The sequence below is a fragment of the Marmota marmota genome, unplaced genomic scaffold (genome assembly GCF_001458135.2).
Source record: "Marmota marmota marmota unplaced genomic scaffold, marMar, whole genome shotgun sequence".
NCBI lineage: Eukaryota > Metazoa > Chordata > Mammalia > Rodentia > Sciuridae > Marmota > Marmota marmota.
Genome location: NW_025999880.1, coordinates 16,413,569 through 16,427,908, shown reverse-complemented (window position 1 = coordinate 16,427,908; position 14,340 = coordinate 16,413,569). Strand labels below are relative to the sequence as shown.

At 52.3% G+C, this 14,340-nt stretch overlaps 2 protein-coding genes across 3 annotated transcripts in view; both read right to left on the bottom strand.

The window, feature by feature from the left end:
* Positions 1-1,702, bottom strand: part of Znf385c (zinc finger protein 385C) — a 52,309-nt gene extending 50,607 nt beyond the window's left edge. The window contains exon 1 of the mRNA XM_048791352.1: positions 1,633-1,702. The gene's annotated coding sequence lies outside the window, so the exon portion shown is untranslated. The remainder of the gene's footprint in view (positions 1-1,632) is intronic.
* Positions 1,703-3,774: 2,072 nt separating this feature from the next.
* Dhx58 (DExH-box helicase 58) lies at positions 3,775-13,738 on the bottom strand. 2 transcript variants are annotated; one of them, XM_015495703.2, is made up of 13 exons: positions 13,628-13,738; positions 12,403-12,571; positions 12,007-12,208; positions 11,492-11,682; positions 10,278-10,394; positions 9,575-9,701; positions 9,245-9,436; positions 8,237-8,490; positions 7,570-7,719; positions 7,273-7,434; positions 6,172-6,362; positions 4,701-4,797; positions 3,775-4,412 (listed from the first exon to the last, which is right to left on the bottom strand). In XM_015495703.2, exons 2-13 carry the CDS (start codon positions 12,568-12,570, stop codon positions 4,227-4,229), a joined length of 2,037 nt encoding a protein of 678 aa, XP_015351189.1. In that variant the 5' UTR covers position 12,571; positions 13,628-13,738; the 3' UTR covers positions 3,775-4,226. The 2 variants fall into 2 exon arrangements, with proteins under 2 accessions (XP_015351189.1, XP_015351188.1); XM_015495702.2 differs by lacking the exon at positions 13,628-13,738 and adding an exon at positions 12,676-12,728.
* Between the last annotated feature and the right edge of the window lie 602 nt (positions 13,739-14,340).

The following is a 14,340-nucleotide window of genomic DNA, read 5'->3' as shown; positions in this document are numbered from 1 at the left end:
GGTCTCCAAGCCAGAGCTTGTTCCACTGAGGGGCAGCCCCAAGTGGGCTCCTGCTGCTTACTGGTCCCTGCCCTGGCCGGGGCCCTCTCCCCACCCTGGAGATAAAAGGCGACACAAACAGAGTGACTAAGCAAGGAGGTGAGGGGCCCTGGGTAGCCCAGACATGGCCAGAGATCCAGACACCAGCAGGGGGCAGGGGCTAGTGGGGGTGATGATGAAGGCCATCATTCTTCTCTGGCCAAACTTTTAAAAAAATTTCCACCCCACCCCACCCCACCCCCTGCAGATCGGCTTTGCTGTCCTACACATGAGGGGACACTTGTTGAGCCTCACCAGGCGCCAGGCACTGTGCTAAGCATTTTACATGCGTATCCTCCTTTAATCCCTGCAACCACCCTATGAGGTGGATTCTATTATTATCCCCATTTTACAGGTGAGGAAGCAAACTCAAAGGTTAAGTAACTTGTCCAAGGTCACAGTAGGTAAAGGCAATAGGACTCAATTTTAATGAACCCTCCAACCTCTACTTTCCCCACTATAGCACACTACCTCTTAGTAGCAAAGGATTGACACCAAAGCAGAAAGGATGAAGGTCAGATAGGAGGAAGAACTTCCTAACAATGATGGTTTGTGTGGGAGGAGACAATAAATGGAGGAATCTAGACAGACATGGAAGCCCCTTTCTCCCAACTGTGACCTGTTTTTGTCCAAAGGCTGTGATGTTCTCTGGAGGGTTCCTGGGGTCCCACCTGGAACCAGATAGCAGCACTGCCTCTGCTCTGTTCTGCAATCCAGCACTCTCGGCTTTACCCCAACCCTTCATCAAGACCCAAAGTTTGCCTCTCCTTTGTGGCTCAGAGCTCTAAGTGTCACATCCAAACTGTCAGCCTGGGATCTCCTCTTCCAGGAAGCTTTCTTTGAGGTCCTGGGAGGCAGGATCCTTTTCCAAAAGCCCAAATCTCAATAGTGGGGGTGCAGATGCACACCCTGTTTGCAATAAGGCCCCCATCTGTGATTGAGTCCACTGCCTGGTTCTGGTAGAGGGCCACTTAGTCGTATCCCAGGCCAGGCTCTCTGGGTTCACCTCTCTCTCACACACACATCTGTACGCAGATGTAAATAAATGATGCAGGTGTCCTGGGGCTCACAAGAAAACCGAGGCCCCAGCTCAGCTGTGCAGTGGCTCCTACCTCACTTACCCACAGAACAGACCCTGCCTGGTCACCCCACACTCTCTACCGCAGGGGAAGAGGTTGAGCCTGGATGAGGCACCGGGCACCCTGGGTCAACAAGGTTGCTCACTCTGGAGCTCTACAGTCACTCCCTCCCCATAACCTGCTCTCTTCCAGAAAACTGGGGTGCCCAATGCCGAGCTCAGTCCTTTCTCAATCCCTCCGAGCCCCCCGCTGCATCAGGAGATCTAGCCGGGACCCTCAAACTTCCTCAGAGTTCACTAGCACCCAATAGATGCTCAGTGTCTCGTGCACTAAGCCCAGACAGGGATGTCCTCACTTGTCCCTTGAGGTTCCCCAGGTTCGAGACGAGAGCACGGGGTAGGTGGAAGGAGCTGCCTTTTTCTCCCGTGCTGCCCTCGAGGTCCTCGGCGTGGACCAGCCCGCGTCGCCGTCTTACCTGAGGGGCAGAGACGCGGCCCGCAGCGGCCACCTGCTCTCGCCTAGCTCAGAGCGCCGCGGCTTCGGGCCGGCAGGAGGGGGCGTGGCCAGGTTGGGGCGGGGCGAGGAGGGTCGGCCCAGCCCCACCCCCTTCTCCGCCGGGTGGAGTGGGCCGGCACTTTCAGGTGGGGAGGAAGGGGGCGCGTCCGGGCCGCTGGGGAGGGCCAGGAGCTCCGGTTCTTCTGAGGACCGAGGGGGTGGGTCACATGGATCCTGAGGACCCCATGAAATCCCTGCTTCAGGCAGCGTCTTCCAGAGGCCCTGGAGCCCCAGCGACGCCCTATGAAGACCCCTCCCTTGATGCAGCGAGACTGGACACCTCTCCTTGCCCGAGTCTGCCCCATCTGAACTCTAGGAAGTTTTCCTGCAGGGTGGGTGGGAGATGGGACACCTCCTCTAAAGGTAGGCTCCCCATCCAGGGGTCAGCTGTATGGGGACTTAGGCCACTGAGAGGGCAATTAGGTGCCCAGATCATCTTTATCCTCACGCATCTCTGCCTCTGCAATACAACCCGCCCTCCCCCCCTCCCCCCAACACCAGCGCAGGTCGCTCAGCTGTCACTGTTTAGCCCTGGAATGACAGGCGTCCGGACTTCGTGAGTCCAGCCACATTCAAGGCCACTGAGCTTAGCACCCCGCTGCCCCTGCCCCCCTCCCTCTGCCCCCAGTCGCTAATTTTATTGACCTGTAAAAGGCACGTTGCTGGCAGGGGATAATAACTCAAGGCACAGTGGGGAGCGGATGGGCAGAAGGGACCCAGGAGGCAGAGTTGGGACAGAAGGGAGGAAGAGGGGCCCTGGGAAAGAGAGGTACACTCTCTGGAGTGGATGGAGGCCCAAAAGACTGGGACTGAAATTTCAGTCCTTGATCAGAAAAAAAAAAAAAATGTTAGGAGAGGAAGAGTGCATTATTTTCCATCTGAGGCAAGACCAAGGAAAAAACAGGAGGGAATCAGGTTAGATGGCAGGAAGGACCATCATCCTGCTGTCACATCTCTGCTCTAGTCTCCTTCCTTCCCTGGAAGGTGACTCCTGCCTGCTGGGCCTCTTACTACAGAAATAGCCCTTTCCCTGAAGAATCAACCTAGATCTTGCCTTTCTTATTAAAATGAGAACAAAAAAATGTAGGTCTTTGTAATTGTCCCCACCCCCATAATTACCTGAGCCCACCTCTTACATCCTGGATCTCTACCTTTCCCCAGTCAGGGGGAAGATGACCTGAGGGTTAAGAGAGGAAGTGGGTATTAGGGTAGAATCTGTTAGGGGGTTAGAGGAGGAGGAAGGCCTCACATACTTGATAGGCCTTGACTTGAGACTGTTTTATGTCTCCCCTTCACCCCAAAGCTGGGGATCGAACTCAGGGCCTTGCACGTGCTAGGCAAGTGCTCCACCATTGACCTATACCCCCCCACACCCTTAAATTTAGATAATTGATGCTGTTCTGAATGAGTCTATATGATACCCATTAAAGGACTTTTTAACATTAAAAATTACCAACAAGCAGATCAGTGTGTGGGGAGGGGTAGGAGGAAGCATTATAATGGGGAATGAGGACACTTTGAGGGTGATAGCTATGTTCAGTTTATTTTTTTGGTGATGGGGTCTAACCCAGGGATGCTTTATCACTGAGCAACATCGCAAACCCTTTTAATTTTTTTGAGACAGGTTCTCATTCAGTTGCTGAGGCTGACCTCCAACTTGTGATCTTCCTATCTCAGTCTCCCAAGTCATCGGGATTACATTCAAGCACCACCATGCCCAGCTATGTTCATATCTTGATTGTAGAGCAACATACATGTTAAAACAGAAAATCGCATATTCTAAATACATGCAGTTTGTTTCCTATCTATTATACCTTAACCAAGTTAATTTTAAAATACCACACATGGCTGGAAGCAGTGGTGCCCAACTGGTTTCTTAGCAGCTTGGGATGCTGAGGCAGGAGGCTCATGAGTTCAAAGCCAGCCTCAGCAACTTAGTGAGGACCTAAGCAACTAAGCAAAACTCTGACTCTAAAATATAAAAAAGGGCTGGGGATGTGGCTTAGTAGTAAAGCACCCCTGGATTCAATCCATGGTACCAAAACAAATAAAATACTACACATTTCTACTCATTTTTCCATTTTATTTTTAACTTTATGAGGAGCCCCAAGAAAACAAATGGCTTTGGCAGGAAAGAAACGTTATTCCTAGTACAGTATGGCAATTATCCTGCCTCAATTTCCCCAACTCCATCCAGTGCAAATGTGTGAGAGTGAGAGGAGAGAGACAGACAGACAGACAGAGAGACCAACAGAGACAGAGACAGAAAGGGCGAATATATGTGGGTCCATGGGCCTGGGGCTGAGCTGTGGCCTCCCAGTTGCTTCCTTGTTGTTGGATTTGAAGACAACCAGGGTGCCCAAGGGTTCTTTTGTAGCTGGTCAGCACAATGCCCAGGGCTAGTGACTCAGGAAGGAGAGGCTTGGACCAAGGCTTTTCCCAGAGAAAGATGATGGCTGTTGTGGACTCTACTGCCTCCTGCAGTTTGAGTCAGACATTGCAGGGATGAGGTAGTCATTCCAGGGAAAGATCAGACAGGCCCTGGGCACAGTCTTGCAGGATGTTGAAGTCAGCCACTGGGAAGGGCACTCGGGACCATTTTTTGGCCTGGATTCGCCCTCGAGGGGTCTCCAGCAGCATGCTGCGGATTCTGAGTGCTGGCAGATTCACGGACTTGTAGATCATCTGCAGACCCCAAACCTGGGGGTGGGACAGAGTGCAGGATCTGGTCTCTGCCTCAGATTGGGCTCTTCTCCTCAAGGTAGAATTCTATGTTAGTCCTGCCTCCCACTCGAGATTGGGAGTTAGCACCCTCATCAAAATGTGGGCTCCTGACCACCTTCCTCACACTGGGAGCTTCTGGGGCAGGGCTGACTCCCTCTTCCTAATGAGGGTTCCCTGGGGGCAGACGCTAGGCCTTCTCCCACATGAGGGCTTTTGCAGAAGGGCTCAGAGCTCTGGGGACTGGGACATGGCCCAGGCACTTACCTCACCACAGTTCCTACAGCTAATGGTACCCCCTGGTCTCCAGTCCTTGAAGACTCTGTCAATGACCACGGGCTCCCGGGAGACATTATAGTAGATCCTGAAGGGGAATGGGAGTGGACACAGCCCTTATGGATCCACTCTGCCCAGACCTCATGCCCTCTAGTTGGCTGAGCTTCTGCCTCGGTCTTGGACCTGCCTATCCAGAGGCACAGAATTCCCAGGGCCAGGAAATCTGATCTTCAATAAGCTCTGCCTGTGTGGCCTCATGCCATTCCCCTCCACCCATGTTTAGGCCTCAACATCCCCTACGTGGAAAATTTCAAAGTCTGACAGATCTCTTCCTTCAATCCTTATTCCTGACCCCACCAACTGCAAGGAAATATCTTCCCTGACATTCCCTTGCTCAGAATCCATCCAACACTCCTCACTGCCTCCTGGATAAAGCCTGGACTGTCCAGGCCCACCTTCAACATCCATCCACCATGGGCTGGTCCATCTGCTTTTTGAACCTCATCACTCACGTTCCCTTCCACTCAGGACAACTGGAATTATTCCCATCCTGTGTCCCATCAGCTCTGTCCCTCTGATCTTGCCGCATTCAAACCCAACCCATTTGAAAGGCTACCTCCTCCAAAGAGGGAACCTGTGTGAAGATCCTTGGCAGAGTGTCCTGGCATACAGCAGACACCTAATGAATGGGTGGAGGCTGGGGCAAGGTTACCCCCTAGGAGACAAAGGATGTGGGATGACTCAGGACAACTGAGCCTCTCCTTCCTTTTTTTCCTTCTTTCTTTTTGAGCTTGGATCTTGGTTGCCCAGGCTGGCCTTGAACTCTTGGGCTTAAGTGCTCCTCCTGCCTTAACCTCCAGAGGAGCTGAGACAACCGGTATACACCACCATGCCCGAGCAGCCAGCCTCTCTTGTTGTCCTCAGAGTAGGTAGGGCCAGGGGACCAGTTTGTGGACAGTCAACATGGGGCATGCATCCCAAACTCCAATTCTTGATCACAGTGGCCACGGAAGCTGGGCGAGTTGTTCAGTCTCTCTGGGTCTCAATTTTCTCACTTGTAAAATGGGATGAGGATAAACCTATCTGACCAGAGTACTGTGAAAGTGCAAAACTAAGCAGGGCACAGTACAGCATGCCTGTAATCCTAGCTATAAGGGAGGTGGAGGCAGGAGGATTGCATGTTTGAGGCTAGCCTAAGCCATTTAGCAAGATCCTGCCTCAAAATTTTACAAAAATAAAAAGGTCTGGGAATGCATCTCATGGGGGTAAAGCACCCCTGGATTTGATCCCCATCACCACACATATATGCTAAAAAAAAAAAAAAAGAAAATGCAAAATCAGTACCAATTCAGTACTGATTAAAATGTTCTTTAACTCCTCAAGGCACTGTCTGGATAGAAGAGATTGGCAGTCCCCCATCCTACCTACCTCCCTCCTTCCCATCCCCTTCCACAGGTCTTACGAGAAGTTGGGGTCCACATTGACGTGGTGGGTGCCCTCTACTTTCCGCAGGTCACTCCCATGGCCCACTGCCACCATACAGTTGATGCAGAGTAGTTGCACATGCTCCGCTGAAAACTGCTGCCTCTGACGCTCCTGTTGGGCGGCCCGGGCTGCTCGCTTGATCAGGGCTGCCTGCTGCAGATCCCGGATCTGGGAAGGGGATACCAGGGCATGGCTAGGGCCCATAAGACCTGACTCCAGGAATGCTCCAGAGGCCAAAGGACTCCTCAGATAATTTATACCCAGAAGGAACTTTCTTTAATCTTCCCAGGTTTTGAAACCCTTTGAGAAAAATTTTATGGGGATCGGGGAAGAGTAGGTTTCATACTGAATCTCTGTCCCCTCTTTCTAGGATTTCATGCAAAGCTGTTTTTTTGTTTGTTTGTTTGTTTGTTTTGGTTTTGGGGTACCAGGGATTGAACTCAGGCACTCAACCACTGAGCCACATCCCTAGCCCTATTTAGTATATTATTTAGAGACAGGGTCTCACTGCCTTGCTTGGCACTTAAGTTGCTGAGGCTGGCTTTGAACTCGTGATCTTCCTGCCTCAGCCTCCTGAGCAGCTGGGATTACAGGCATGTGCCACCACTCCTGGCCAAAGCTGCTTCTTGAATCTGTCAGGGGGCATCATTAATAATTATGCTGGGACAACAGGCACAAACAGGACCACCCTGGACAAGGCTGGATGAGGGTGATTTTGCCTCTGGAGAGCTGACACAGTCCTGATTCTGGGCTTGTCTTGCATATGTGCCTTCGCTCCCCCTACCCCGCCTGGTTCCAGAAGGACTCACAGATATAGAAAGTGTCTAGTGGTAAGGATAAATGAAAAGCCTCAGACATGGCTCATTCCGGAGGCCCTTTGGAGACAAGCACTGCCTTCCTAAGCAGCCCCGCCCCGGACCCCTATCTTTTTCTAAAGGATCCAAACCTCCCCCTGGTGAGCAAGGCTAGCTGCCAAGGGAAAGGAACACATGGGGAGCGTGTGTGGGTACACAGACCTGCCAGGTGGAGGTTTGGATCGTTCAGAAACAGCCTGTCCCTCCCCAGACAGCCCACAGACCTTGGCCTGGTACTGGGCCTGGTCCATCCTCTGCACAGCTGCCACTGCCTGCTCCATCAGAGCCTCCAGCGCCTCATTGGTCAGCTCCCTCCGCAGTTCCCGACTGCCCTCTGTCGCCACAAATGAGTACAAGCTCTGACCAGCCCGGGCACGGCCCCTTGCCTGGGGAGGAGGAAGATGAGGAAGAAAGCGGGAGGAGGAAGATGAGGAGGGGAGGAAGGAGGAAGATGGGGAGGAGGGGGAGGAGGAAGATGAGGGGCTCCTCTGAGGGCTGTGGAGGGGGAGGGCTTCGAGCACCTGGACCATGGAGATTTCATTGGTGAGGAGCCCATAACGCACAACCACATTGCACTGGGCTATGTCCAATCCCTCCTCAGCCACGCTTGTGGCTACCAGAAGGTTCAGAGAGCCAAGTCGGAACTTCCGGATCACTTCTTGCTGGTCCCTCTGTGAGAAGGAGGACAAAAACTAGTGGGGTTAGGCCCTGCTACCTGCCAGAGCAGCCTCTCTGGGTACAGCCCTTTCACCATCTTCTTCTATTTCCCTAGGAATCTAGAAACCCATCTCTATCCCAATGCCCCAGGATCCTGCCTACCTTTCCAGATAACCATCCAATCTTTATCTCCCCTAAGAACCCTTAAAGGTCCCTGTTCTACCCCAGAACTCCAGGCACTGTTTTCCCACAAGAAACCCCCAGATTCCCATTCCCCTGCCCTAAGGAACTACATCACCTACCTCTTTCCCCATATGCCCCTAAACCCCTGTCCCTGCCCCAGGGACTCCCACATTGGGGGTACCTTCAGCGCCAGGGATCTCAGTATTGGCTGCAGCTCTCTGCCTGGAGATATCTGAGATCCCTCTCCCTGACGGTCACCCTGCCCCCATTATTCTGTGCTGAAGACTCTACCCCACTTCTCCCCTAGGGAACCCTTGCAGCCCCAGCATCATTCTCCACAGCCCCCACCTGGGTCATGTGGGTGGTCTGGCTGCTGTTCCCAGCTCCAATCAGCAGCTGAGCCCTGATGTCCACTTTCTGCAGGCCGGGCTGCTGCTGGAGCCAGAGCAGGAGGGAGTGAGCACTCTGGCGGGTTCGGGTAAAGATGATGCCACGGGGGTTGTCAGCGCTCCCAAACTGCTTCAGCAGAATCTGTTCGAGCATCTCTAGTTTTGGGTTCTTAGGGCCGTGAGTTGCCAATCGGGTCAGCATATCCTTGTGACCTGCAGAAAACCCCAAAACAGGGACACAGGGCTCAAGTCCGGGAAGAAGAAGGGGATTGGGGAAGGGGGGATTGGGGAACTGGGGAAAGGAGGGTTGGGGAACTGGGGAAGGAGGGACTGAGGAACTGGGGAAGGGGGGAGTGAGGAACTGGGGAACAGGGGACTGGGGAAGGGGGTGCCCACAGAGATAGGACTGCAGAGCACAGGGGGGCTGCAGGGAAGGACATTTGTTCCTACTCATTGCCCAAGGGGAATGTGCCCCCAAAGCATACTTAAAGGTGCCTGTCAGGCCCAACTCTCAAGACCAGTCCTTTGCTCACAGACTAAGTTTAGCCAGCAGCCCTCCTCAACTCAGCTACAGAGTTGGTGGCTGGAGCCCCACCATGGAGGTTTTCAAGATGACCTCTGCTACCCAGATGGACTTGACCTTGGGTTTCTTGACTCCAGACTGTGCTGAGGCTTCCAACCTTAAATTTCACTCTGACGCTATGGTTTGCTTTCTCAGCCTAAAGGAAACACACACCCCAGAATTTCGGGTCCACTCCCAACTAACCGGTACTTAAAATGTCTCAAAATATTAATTAAAAAAAAAAACTATGTAACTTCTCATAAATGAGGAAATAAACCTGTCCTATCCATGGCCTTGGATTTTGGTTAGAAAAGAAGGGCCCTCAGCACCTTTCCAGCCCATGTTGACACCTGGGCCCTGGCAGGTCTCTGACCCCTGGTCCAGTTCTGAATCTCCATGCCTCACCATCAAACAGTGCCAGCAGCAAGCGCTCAGCGCGCAGGATCTGGGTTTTGGTGGCACGTTCCCTGTGGTAGAAATCCTGCAGAGAGGTCAGGGCGTCCACTGCGCGGACAGTGTCATGGATGAGCAGTGCGTCATTGTAGCGCCGCAGGTGAAGGGCATACACGCGTCGCTGCTGGAGCCCCGCCTCGGCAGCTGGGGAGAAGCGGCGCAAGGGCGGGCGCAGGGTCAGGGCTGCGGCTAAGCTCCGCCCCAAGCCCCCCACCCGGGGCAAGCCCCGCCCCAGCCGGCAAATTGAGTAACCTAGCCCTCCCCTCCAGCTGCGGGTCTCACCAGACTTGCTCAGCTCCACCACCTGCTGCTCGTACATCTGCGTTCCAAAGTCCCGGCTCAACTCTGGCATCTCCAGGTAGTTGTGGATTTGATCCATGAGTTTCTTTAGCAAATCCCTAAATGGGTCCTGGCAAGAGGAGCGAGTGTGTGAGGGGACCCCCTTACACACTGGATGGGCACCCACTAGGGGATCCCCCCTGGATTTCATCTGAGAGGTGAGCGCTCCAGCGTCGGGGGCGGGGCTCGAGTGTGGAGCCCTGGCTGGAGGCTGGGACCAGGTTTCTGGATCCAGCTCCTGCTCTTTCACCTACTACGTAACCTTGTCCCCTGGTCTGGGCACAGTGATGCCTAGTCCTTGTCCAGCCCTATCATAGCAGACCCAGACAGTGTCTCTAATGAAAGAAAGAACTTCATACAACCTCATCACAAAGTGTTCCAGCTTCACAGCTTGCAGAGCAACCCACAGCATGCGTAGGGCTTTGATGATGGCCTCAGTGCCATCTGAGCCAATCCAAACAGCGGGCTGCTCGCACCTCTGTGGGCATGGGCTGTATATGCCTCATTGCACAGAAAGGATAAGTGGAGGCTCATAAGAGACCTGAAGTCCCAGAGCTAGTGAGGGTCTAGTCAATAATGCTCAAACCCAGGTTCCCTAATGGCACATCTGACCCTATGCCCACTCCGTGCCCCTCCCCCCACATACCTGCCTGCGCCTGTGGCAGAGGTCGTACTGCTTGCATGTCTTTGGACTGTGCTCTTGCAGCTGGGAGCGGTATTTCTCAGGTGACATGATGCGCCATGTATCCAAGTTAGCAGAGAGCTGGGGGCAACAGAGAAGGCTTCACTAGAAAAGGGAAGGTTCTATGGGGGCAGTGAGCCGAACTTTGGAGGCAGGATGGGTCCCAGCTGAAGACAGGAGAGCCTGAAGCAGGGTCATGGGGACTTTCATTCTTCAACATGTGATTCACTTCCACAAATGTTTTGCTTGCCCTCTCTGTGTTGCTAATATTCTAGGCACTGGGGACAGAGAGGAACTTAGGCTGGGATGGGAGAGATGGTTAATAAACCGTTAAAAAAATACTAGAATGAGAGTGTGTCAGTATTAATGAGCTCTGAAGAGACTAAAGCTGGATGATGTGATAGAGAGCATGGGGATGACCAAGGAAAACTATGAAGAAGGACATTAAAGTGTCCAATGGCCAGGCATGATGGCGCACACCTACTCCTAGCTACCTGGGAGAGCTGCTGGGCATGGGGTACAGGCAGGCAGGAGGTCCCTGGGAGGCTGAGGCAGAAGAGTCACTAGTTTGAGGCCAGCCTCAGTAATTTAGCAAGACTATGTCTCAAAATAAAAAGAAAATAGGGCTGGGGATATAGCTCAGTTGGTAGAGTGCTTGCCTCACATGCACAATGTCCTAGGTTCGATCCCCAGCACCACCAAAAATAAATAAATAAATGAAAAGGGCTGTGATTCAGTGGCAGAGTGCCCCAGAGGTCAACTCCAAGACAGGGTGGGGGGTGGGGAAAGTTGCTGGGTGAATCAGAAGAAATCAGATGGGGTCAGTTTAAGGAGATCACCATTCCTGGCAAAAAAGGATGGTAAGTGCAGATGTCTGGAGATGAGACCGAACCCAACATGTTCAAGATACAGGAAAAAAAAAAAAAAAAAAAGTGTAGCTGTAGATTGCGTGCAGGGGACAGCGTGGGAACTGAGGTTGGAGAGGCAGAGGCTAGATCTGCACAGGGGACTTTCTAAGTGAGTTTATTCTAAGTGTCATAAGAAGTCATTAGAGGCTGGACCTTGGGTGAGGAAGTTGGCCTGGACTCCTCCACGGAGAGCTGCGGGGCATGGGGTACCGGCAGGCAGGAGGTCCCTGGTGGGAGTGATGGTGGGAGGACCACAGGGGTCAAGCTAACCTGTAGGATGTGGTCAATGGCCCCGCTGAGCTTGGAGGCCCCACCAGTGCCTGGGGAGGCTGTGAGACCCAGCACCTGGGGTAGGGGCCGTGCCCTCTGCAGCTTATGCTGTAGGTACCGGCTGAGGATGATGTTGTAGATGGTATCCTTGTGTGTGTGGTGACACTCATCCACCACAATCAAGGAGAAGGCTGAGGGCACAAGAGGGAAAGCTGTGATTTAGGTTTGCACAACCTTTCCTACAATAAGCTTTGTTTCATGAAGTTCCCCCACCCATCTGAGAACTCCTTTCCTTCACAACATGCAGCCAATTTACCTCCCAATTTACAGATTAGTAAACCGAGGCTCAGCTGGGGAAAGGAACGTGCCCAAGATCCTGCAATGCAGCCAGGTCTGTTTCCACTAGTATAGGTGGGGTTTGGCGAATGTGAACTTACACCCCTCTAAAAAAACCTCCCGGTATCTGACTCAAGAACAGCTCAGGTGTATGCCCTTTCCCATGCCCACAGCCTTACCTGTGAGTTCCACGTGCTCCTCCTCCTCAGGGCTGGTCAGTGCAATCTGTAGCAGCTCAGCTGTACAGATGACCAGGTCATGGCTTCGGGCCATGTGGCCAAAGCCAGCTCGTGGCCCCATGTCCCCACTCAGGGTTGTCATGGTCCAGCGTCCATCTAGCATGCGATTGAACTCCTCAGCATGCTGGGTTACCAGATGCACCTGGGTGTCGGGGAGAAAGAGAGAGACTGGTGGATCAGCAGCCTGGGGAGTGGGTGAGAGGAAAGGTGACGCTCATGACATGGCTGGGTCCTGGACTAGGGTGAAAAAAACCAGGTGAGCTTAGGGGCCACAACAGCTCTGGAGGGGATCACAAATTGCCTGAGACCCCACTACAGGGAGGGCGGATCACTTACCCTGTTGACTAATACCACAACCTTGGCTCCATCCACAGTCTCTAGATGCCTCTTGGCCACATAAGCAGCTGCCCGGGTCTTCCCAGCGCCAGTGGGCAGCCATATGATGATGTTCTTGCCCTCCAGGGCGGGCTTGATCACCTCCCACTGGTAAGGTCGTAGCTCCATTCTGGAAATGGCAAGGTGCTCAGATTCCCTGGAGCAAGGTACCCTTAGGACCCACCTAGAAGCTGCTCTGGCCAAGAGGGGAGAGGCCAGAGTAACACAGCCTACCCGGGATCCCAGCCCAGCCTGGTTCTCTGGGAAGCCCTGGAAAGCCCCTTTCCGAATCAGAGAAACAGAAACTGAAACTGAAACTGAGGGGAGGAGCCAGACCATTTGAAGCCCAGCCCAATCCCTACCTCGGGGCAAAGAACTCTGTGCACCTGGGGCAGAGATAGAAAAGTTACTGACAGCTGAGCACCGAAGCTCATGCCTATAATCCCAGCAACTCTGGAGGCTAAGGCAGGAGGATCTCGAGTTCAAAGCCAGCCTCAGCAATTTATTGAGGTTCTAAGCAATTTAGCCAGACGGTTTTAAAATAAAAAGGGTTGGGGGTGCTGGGGTTGTGGCTCAGTGGTAGAGCACTTGCCTGGCATGTGTAAGGCACTTGGATTGATTCTCAGCACCACACAAAAATAAATGTATTGTGTCCTACTACCAAAAAAAAAAGGGCTGGGAATGTGGCTTAGTGATTAAGCACCTTTGTGTTCAATCCCTTGTACCCACCCCCCCAAAAAAATGTTACTAACAGGAAGGCGTTTTCGTTGCTCCTGTGACTTTTTTTTTTAACATTTTTTTTTAGAGAATTTTTTAATATTTATTTTTTTAATTTTCAGCAGACACAACATCTTTGTTTGTATGTGGTGCTGAGGATCGAACCCCGGCCACAAGCATGCCAGGCGAGCGCACTACCATTTGAGCCACATCACCAGCCCCCGCTCCTGTGACTTTTTTATATGTATATTTTTAGTTATAGGTGGACACAATGTCTTTATTTTACTTTATGAGGTGTTGAGGATCCAACCCAATGCCTCACACATGCTAATTAGATGTTGATGGACCTTTATTTTATTTGTTTATTTTTATATGCGGTGCTGAGAATCGAATCCACTGCCTCACACATGCTAGGCAAGTAAGTGCTCTACCGCTGAGCCACATCCCCATCCCACTCCTGTGAACTTACCTGTTGTAGGGACAAACTAGGCAAGGCACCAAACAGAGCAGGAAACTGTCTTATTTGGCTGCAGCCAGGTTCAGAGGGCACAGCTTTTGCTGTAATCAATCAACCCCCTGAACCCCAGGTAGTTTTAGTTTTATACCCAGCATGTAAGGGGAGGGGCTCAGAAGTTCAGTCTGCAAAAGTTCACATAAAAGCAGCTTTTTCTTTCACTGTTTGGGCAAGTTAACCCATCAATGACAACACCTGAGAAGGGGAGAGCTTTTTCTCCCCTTTTCTTCCTCTGCCAGCTGTTACCATGGAGCCCAATTGGTAACTTGTCTTAAAAATGTAGACATCTCAGGACTGGGTTTGTGGCTCAGTGGTAGAGCACTTGCCTAGAATGTGTGAGGCAGTGGATTCGATTCTCAGCACCGCATATAAAAATAAACAAATAAAATAAAGATCCATCAACATCTAATTAAAAAAAAAAATTTAGACATCTCTGTGAAGCCCAGCTCAAGGCCAGAGGCCTTATTTGCACATTTCTACAAACTACCATACTGGATACGTTTGGGAAAAACTTTTAAGGGGGTGTCCAGCACCTGGAGTGCTGGTATCTTCCTGGCCAGTGGCCAAGTAAAACAGGACAACCCGAAAAATAGAACAGCCTAGCGGCAACGGCGGCAGCGCCCTCGCAACCTCCCGCTCCCCTTCCCTCACTCCCCTTCCCCTTCCCC

Excerpts from the sequence above, each read along its gene's own strand:
- Dhx58 (XM_015495703.2), bottom strand. The coding sequence starts at position 12,570 with ATGGAGCTACGACCTTACCAGTGGGAGGTGATCAAGCCCGCCCTGGAG. Across the intron at positions 7,720-8,236 it reads AGACCACCCACATGACCCAG|AGGGACCAGCAAGAAGTGAT; the intron begins GTGGGGGCTGTG and ends TCCTTCTCACAG. Across the intron at positions 4,413-4,700 it reads GCTGTAGGAACTGTGGTGAG|GTTTGGGGTCTGCAGATGAT; the intron begins GTAAGTGCCTGG and ends TCCCACCCCCAG.